Here is an 8,216-nt window from a genome sequence, read left to right on the forward strand (position 1 = left end):
CTGCAGCTGCTGGCCCTGGTTGCTCAGCCAACAGTCCTGAGTCCTGTAACCCATTTTTCACCAGATATCCAGGAACTCCAATATCTAGCGCGGACCTTGTTAACCCGGGCGACATCCGAGCCGGTATGGCATTCTGAAATTTACGTCTCACCATATTTTTTATGGGAGAGACACTCTTTGTCTGACTCCTCTGATGAGATCTGTCCAGTATGGTTGAACCTCTGGCATAGCTCTCATCTTCCTCAGAGTACACAAGCCCCACAACCACGTCAAGGTATTATTATTATTATTATTATTATTATTATTATTATTATTATTATTATTATTATTATTATTATTATTATTATTATTATTATTATTAAGATGGGAAGCACATCAGCCATTTTCCAATCCTCCGGTACTTCCCCAGTAGTTCAGGATTTGTGGATGATGTGGTTCTGATATAACATGTGGTATCGGTTGCTTGAGGGGTTTGGGAGTGTGTGTGTGTGTGTGTGTACGTGTGTACGCAGTCCCCCCCCAAATGGTCCAGACCTGGGGGGGGCTTCCTGCCCCCAAACTGAGCCGGGCGAGCCCAGGAGGAGTCCTCAAGCTCTGGCTCCACTTTGCTCTAGGCTCCTCTGGGAACTGAAAGGGCATCTAGTCCACCCCTCCAGACACACAGAGAAAAGGAGGATCTGGTTGTGAATCAAGGGGGGGGGGCGCAAAAGGAAGTCCGCCCTCCCCTCCGGAGCTGGCAAGAGACGCCCCCCTAAAATGCAGCCCCCCCACCCCGACTGAAGGGATTGTTCCCCCCTCCCAACTTTCTCCGCTTCTCTCTCTGCGCCGAACTATCTCCTCTATCGGACGAAGTCAAGGGAGGCTCTGCCCGGAGACCGATGACGCTGCAGAAGGGAGAAATCCCATTGGTCCCTCCGCTTTCCTGAGCCCTCCCAGTTCCGAAGTTCGAGGGAAACGCCTCCTCCCCCCCAATCCAGACCCCCCGATTCCGCCTCTGGGGTGGGAGCCTCCGCATCTCTGTCTCTCGTCTCTCTGGGGGCGCTTGTGGGGCGGCCTCCATGGGCTCCGCTGGGCTCCCCCTGGTGCTGCTGCTGCTGCTGACGGGGGCGCTGGCCCGGATCCCCGGAAGCGAAGGGGGGNGGGGGGAGGAGGAGGAGGTTGTGAGGGGCCGTCACTGCCGGGGAGGGGAGAGAAAGAAAGGGGCTGGGACCCTAGAAGTAGGGAAAGGGGTGCAGGGCAAGAGAGACGGGAGCCTCGATCTCCGCGTGGTCTCCGCCCCCTCCGTCAGGAGGACGGAGAGGGGTCGCGGGAAGGTAACCTAGGTGGGATAAGAGACAGCCGGGTCCCTCTCTGCCCCCCCCGTGACTGGGTGGGAGGGGGACCTTGCGCACCCCGAATTAGCGCCTGAGCCCCGAGGTTTCTTGCAACGAAAGAGGAGGGAGGCGGAAAGCGAAAGTGAAAGGGGGAAACTGAGGCACTTTCAGACCTGAATCCACAAAGGCCACCAAAAAGTGTTTTTGCAATTTCAGTTTTTCTTCTGACTCTCCATTTTTTTTTAAAGGTGAGGGAAGAGTTGAGCTTCCTTTTCTTCTTGGGGGAGACTCTGAATTTGGGGAAGAGACGGAGAACCCCCCACCCCACATTCCCCCATTGCTGAATCGGGACCTGGAGGGGAGGAGTGAACTGAGGGAGAAGGATATTGGGGGGGGGTCTGAATTGCTCCCCTAAAATGTCTACCCAGAACTATCACTTTTGTGAGGGGGGCTGGACACCTTCCCTTTGAGATGGCTCTTTGGGGGCTCCAGGGGGACAGGAAAGAGGGCTGAACCCCCAAATCACGCAAAGACCACTAGTAGGGAAGTTGTGGGGGGGAGGAGAAAATTTGGGGGATAACTAGGGGATCTGGGGGTTCCCTTCTCCCCAAGATCCCCAGCCCCCCAAGCCATCTAGGTCAAAATTGAGCAGCCCTCCCTCAATGGGGAGAGGGAAAGGACCCCCCCATCTCCTGCCTACAATGGGGTTCTTTCAGCAGCCCCAGGAAGGCTCTTCTTAAGGGAGCTTAAAGGGGCATCTAGTCCAACCCTTCCAGGCACAGTGAAAAAGGGAGACTCGCACTGAGAGTCATGGGGGGGCACAAAAGGAAGTCCACACACCCCCTCCAGTCCTGGCATGAAACACCCCCCTGAAGTTGCAGCCCCCAAGACTGAAAATCTTCCCCTCCCTCACCTTCTCCGCTTCTATTGGGAGGGATATTGGGGGGGGTCTGAGTTGCTCCTCTAAACTCCCCCTTTAGTGAAGGGGGCTGGAGCGCCTGTCTTTGAGGTGGTCTTGGGGGGCTGCAGGGGGGAGTCTTTTGGGGAGGGGGACAGAAAAGAGGCCTCGAAAAGCACCCAAAGACAGCTTGTAGGGCTGAAATGGGGGGAGGGGGAAAGAGGCCCCACCGCGATCCCCCCAAATTTCCTGCTAGTATGGGGGGGGCAAAGAGGTCCCACCGTGATCCAGCAATCCCTGCAGACAGGCCGAGTGCTGGACCGGCATTTTTCCACCCTCGGGAGATGGAGGGGGGTCCCTCAGGAAGCTCTTTCCCCCCCTCCCTCATTTTCCTCCCCCCTCCAGACCCCCACTAAGGGGGGGATCCCGCTGGGAATGACGGTTCCTCCAGGGGGTGCCTTCCGGCAGTCCCTCGCGACAAGTCCCTCGCGGCAGGTCTCCCGTCGCTCCGCCCCTCCTCCGCCCCTCCTCTAGTAGCCGCTGGGAACCATGGGCCCTGGAGTCCCTCCTGAGGGCTTTCTTCTTTCTGCTCCACACACCCCCCGCAGCCCATTTCCTCCTCCAGGAGAAGTCCGAGTGCCATTTCTTCAACGGGACGCAGCGGGTGCGACTCCTGGACAGGCACTTCTACGACCGGCAGGAGATCTTCCGCTTCGACAGTGACCTCGGGAAATTCGTGGCCGTCATTCCGTTGGTGCAGCCCGATGTGGACCAGTGGAACAGCAATAAAGTCTACCTGCAGTACGCGAAGGCCCAGGTTGCCGTCTGCCGAAACAACTATAAGATTCTCCAGGGCGGCCCCATGATTGGCCGGAGAGGTGAGTGGGAGAGGGGGAGTTCCATGGGGGGGGGGGAAATGCCAGGACCCCCCCCCCATTTCATTTCATTTATTAGGACTCTCCCGGAGAAAGATTTGCCCCTTATGTATTCTCTGCTCTCCGATCTATGAAATTTATTTATTGGTATTTATTGCTATTTCTTGCTATTTCTTGATACTCCTAATCCCTTCACCTCCCTCAAAGCGGGGATCTGGATGGCATAGGATATAACATCACCCCTAAATAAAAATTTATAAAAAATAAGGTTAAAAAATAAATTACCATTAAAAAGTTTGAAATTCTAAAATGATGACAATTAAACAATCAAAAAGGAAGAAATATATTCCCCTTCTTCCCATCAGTCCCATCATCTTCCTTCTCTTCCCACGGTCCAAAGTTTCCCCTGCCCAGAAAAACTTCTTTCCAGAATATTATACCAAATATTATACTTTTTCTTGGGGGGGGGGAGGAATCCTGCACAGTCTCTCTCTTGCCCAGTATATGGATATATTTCAATATAATCTATACACTATATAATATTTTAATATAATATTTTATATTAATAAATCAGACGTTGTTTGTCTTGTTTGTCCTCTATGGACAAGGCTAAGTTGTTGTGATTCTGACTGGTCTGGAACACTGTTGCTTCCAAAGCAGGTTTGGTTGTCACAAGCGCGCAGTGTTCTAGGTGTGGTTTTAGGTGAGGTGCTATTCCATTACTGGGAATGGAGGTGTTTGATATGCTCACCTGGGTTGGGGTTTGCGTTTGGTCAACACAAACTGTCCCTCCTATGGCCCATCCGAGTTCCGGCAGGTTCCGTGGGGCTACAACGGTGGAAAGATCTTGTTCCGCTCCCCGCTGTATAGCCGTTGCCGTTGCTGGTGGACCCCTCCGATTGCCGTCAAAGGTATGGTTTGGCGGGTTCAATGGGGCAGCAACGGTGGAAACATCTTCTTGCGCTCCCCGCTGTGCAGTCGTAGCCGTTGCTGGTGGTCCCATCCGGTTGCCATCAAGGGTGTGGTTCGATGGGGCAGCAACAGTGGGAAGATCCCGTGGCCTAGTTGTGGCGACATCAACCCTGTGGCTGACTGGCACATCTGGCCGTTGAGATTCTTCCGTTCGTCTACTCGGTCTTGTAGGTCTGTATTCGGCTACGCCGTTCTTTGATTTCCGATTGCCCCCTATTGGGCAAGAAATTGGTGTTCTGGAGTATTTTCTGAAAGGCTTCCGCTCTAGCTATTTTGTCTGCCATATCTCATTGGCTCTGAACAAATTCAAGCTCTTCTTGAGCGTCTTTCCTTTTGGCCCTCATTTTTGCTGCCATGGCTTTACGTTTAGCTTCCAATTGAGCTACTTCGTTCTTCAGTTTGGCTTCCTCCATTTCTCGCTCGTTCTTCAGTTTGGCTTCCTCCATTTCTCGCTCATTCCTCATTTTGACTGCCTCAGCTTCTAGTTCGGCTTCTATTTCAGCCTCTTTGAGATCTATAGCTGTGAGTTTCTTCTTTCTCTGCCGCTCCTCTTGAATCACATGAAAGACTGCTTCGGCAGCTTTGGCGCCAATGATTGCTTGCTCTGTTTGTGAAATTCGAGATGCTCGGCTGTGACGAGAAGATGCTTTCGAATTTCGGGAGGCGCCTGTGACATGAGACTGTTGTGACACGCTGGAATGTGCCTTGGATATGTGGCGAAAGGATGATGCTCTTCCAGGCGCATGGGATGGAGCCACGTGTGACCGTTGGGACGGTGCGTGTGAATGGCGAGAAACTTCAGACTCGGCCCTGTTGACCAGTCTGTCCCTCAGGCGAGGCTCGCATTCTGGAGGGCGTTGTGGGCTCTCTAGAAGCTTCTTGCGTTCCTCGTTCAGTAACCGAAGACTTTGCATGTCGCGGTCGACTTCTGAGTCTCTTAATTGCTGCTGGATGTCCTTGAGTTGCCATTCGGAGTCCATCCATTGTGTGAAGGCGTCTTCCTTATCTCCGTTCAGTGCGTGAGCACGTTTGGGGGAGAGATCCTTCTTTTACTCTCGGTAGAGTTTGTGCCATTTCTCCCAGCTTCTTTCATGGCGCTTGTACACGGTGTGCCATTTCTCCAACAGGTTTGCATGCATGGCTTCAGTTGGCTTTCTTTGTTGTCTCAGATCATAGTGACTCTGAGACGTCTTTGTTCTTACTGAGACTTGAGCTTCAGCTTCTGTGTACAGGTCAAGGGTGGCAGTTTGCAGCGCTTCTCCTTGGCTGTCAGGTTGGGGTGTCCCAACTAGGCTGGTTGGTTGAACCCCTTCATGTAAATCAGCGGGACACTCCGCCATGGTTAGGATAGGTTCAGTGTTCTCAGCTATTTTGAAGCAAATTTGAAGAACTTCTCTCTTTGACCACTAGGGGTCGCTACTTGCTGATCAGCGTCAGAGGTGCTGTTAGTGGGTGGAGGTGCCTGGGGGCGTTCTCCTGTGCTGCTTAGCTATTTAGAAGCAAAGTAGATGAACTTCTATTTTTGACCACTAGGGGTCGCTACTTGCAGATCGGCTTCAGGGGTGCTGTCTGTAGGTGGAGGAGCCACTGGGAGCGTTCTCCTGTGGTTCCTAGCTAATTAGAAGGAAATTGGATGAACTTCACTTGTTGACCACTAGGGGTCGCTATCTGCGTATCAGCTACCGGGGTGATCTTCTTTCGAGGTACACCCTTTGTCCACTAGAGGGCTTTCTCTGGGCGTGATTAAAGGCTTGCGTGTAGCTCCTCCTTTAACCACTAGGGGACGTCTGAAGAGAGGTCAGCCAAATTCTTCCTATTACCACGTTCCTGCAGTGGCCACTGAGAGGCATGAACTCCCACCTGGTCGTTAAGTTGCAGGCTGGAACACTGGGTATTCAGCTTGTGATAATAGGCAAGGATTGATGGCTATGCGTCCTTCTTTGTCTTTCAAACTGGAAGAAACTTGGGTCTTCAGCTTGATTGGGTGAAAGCTCTAGTGGGGGGTGTATGCTGAATTAAATTATCAAATTGTTGTGATGTGAAAAGAAAAAAAAAATTTTTTTCAAGGTGTCACGTGCAGATTGGCCACCAGGGGGCGCTGCTGCCCTGCTATTGGGCCTTTATATGGCTTCTTTCTAATGGCATAATTGAAATTCCAAAGGGAGGGGGGAGTTTAGCATCTTTCGCCAGTATTGAGGTTTTATGTAGGAGAGAAAGCAGCTTAATGGTTTAATTGCCTTCTGAGCTTAGCAACCGGGTTGTCAAGGAGGGCAATTAAGGCCGTTTTATAGCCTGGAAGGGGCCCCTCTTTGCTCCTCTCTGAAGAAGAAGTGATCTGTAGTTGCTTTGTTGATTTAAACATTTAGTTTTTAAATCCTTGTTGAATTAGGCAGGGTGGGAGACAGGGTTCAATCTTTAAAGCAGCGAAGAGTCGCTTGGTAGTTTTAAACAGTTCTTTTGTAAACGTAAATAGCTCAGCAGGCAGTCTGCTGAAACACTCCTCTCATTGCCCCAGGCTTTGAAGTTGCTAGCAGGGCGAAAGGGAGGGGGGAACTGCCCACGCTCTTTGATCTCAGAAACGCAGCCTTCACAGGCAAGAGTTTTGTTGTTTTAAAACTTGGCTTGCAGAGATGACAGCAAATAACAAGACAATGCACTGAATCACACCTTCTTTGGAAGTCAGTCACATCAAATTTCTATCACATGCGAGAGAATCTTTGCTTTGCTCAGTTTGAAGATCAGAGGAAAATTAATCTCATCAAATTGCTATTGCAGGAGATCAGAGGAGAATTAACATCTGTCAATTTACTATTCTGTTCTGGACATGAAACTTGCTCTTTCAGTCTGGAACAGATAGATAACTCAGAAGAACAAACAGGAAATATTGCTTTATTCTGGGAATCCTAAACAATGACTTACAGTTTGTAGAGGTGCATCCAAAATAGGTTTCAGCAATCTGATTGTCCCACAGGTAAATTGACATTAGATTTTCCCCTCTTCTCCCAAGCGTCACATGGTGGGGTGATTGTGGAGTCTCCAGCCGTGTGGCTGCATGTGATGGCCAAAGAACAAAAGACTAACCCCAGGCTAGTGTCCAGGGATGCCCTTTTGAAGCTCCGCCCCTGACCCTAACCCCTCCCCTTGACCTGTTACACAGGAATACATAGAGTTATACAAGATACATGGATCTATGATGATCCAGAATACTTATCAACTTTTAAAACCATCTCTCTCTCACACAGAGGGACTTTGCATGGTATACCCATAAAATATAAAACCACCAAAATAATCTATAGGATTTAAAAGACAAGAATGATTAAAATGCAGTAGTAAATGAAAAGGGGGAGGGCTTCAGGAGGCTGACCGGCCCCACGGCTGCCTCCTCCTCTGTGCCCCCCAAGCAAAGCCCCAGAGCCCCCTTTTCACCCCTTTCCGGAAGGCCAGGAATGGGGGAGGGGCTCCCTTCACCTCTGGGGCCTTTGGGATTTTAGGATAAAAACTTCCAAAGGTCTGGAAAAGGGAATCAGGGAAGGCTCTTTCATCTGCTGGGCCCTGTTCCTCTTTTAGTTCTTTTATTATTATTATTATTAAACATTTTATAAAATTTTACAATATAAATCCCCCCCTTCCCCTTCCCACCCTTCCACCCCCTCCCTCCCCCCTCACTTCCCAGTGCCAATCACAGGGTTAACAATAACATAATCATACTCTAATTAACATTAATCAACTATTAAAATAACATATCTATAACCTCCTTTAACTCTCTTTTAAACAGTACAATTATTAAAAACAATAATAACAACACTTTAATAATTAAAAATAATACTAAATAAAATATTCTAACCTTTATACAACCATAATACTCTAAAATTTACTCAAAAACCAAATGATATTTTTAGTCCCATATTTACGCTCAATATAATCTATCCATCTTCTCCAAACCAAAATATATCTATCTTGCGAGTGATCCTTCACATAAGCGGAAATCTTGGCCATTTCTGCTAAATTCGAGACTTTAAATGACCATTCTTCTATAGTAGGTAAACGTTCCGTTTTCCAATATTGAGCTACTAATAGTCTTGCAGCAGTTATAAAATTCAGCATCAATTCCATTTCTTTTGCATCCAAATCTTCCATAATACCCAACAAAAATATCTG

General features: G+C 49.4%; 1 protein-coding gene across 1 annotated transcript in view; it reads left to right on the forward strand.

The window, feature by feature from the left end:
- Positions 1-2,819: 2,819 nt before the first annotated feature.
- The window catches only part of LOC107300657 (H-2 class II histocompatibility antigen, E-B beta chain-like), a gene marked incomplete at both ends in the record, with an annotated part of 14,149 nt that continues 8,752 nt past the window's right edge, over positions 2,820-8,216 (forward strand). The window contains one exon of the mRNA XM_015829964.1: positions 2,820-3,089. Within this exon, the coding sequence (XP_015685450.1) occupies positions 2,820-3,089 (270 nt within the window). The remainder of the gene's footprint in view (positions 3,090-8,216) is intronic.

Source organism: Protobothrops mucrosquamatus, unplaced genomic scaffold, assembly GCF_001527695.2.
Source record: "Protobothrops mucrosquamatus isolate PMUCROS unplaced genomic scaffold, P.Mucros_1.0 scaffold7830, whole genome shotgun sequence".
In the NCBI taxonomy this organism is placed as follows: Eukaryota; Metazoa; Chordata; class Lepidosauria; order Squamata; family Viperidae; genus Protobothrops; species Protobothrops mucrosquamatus.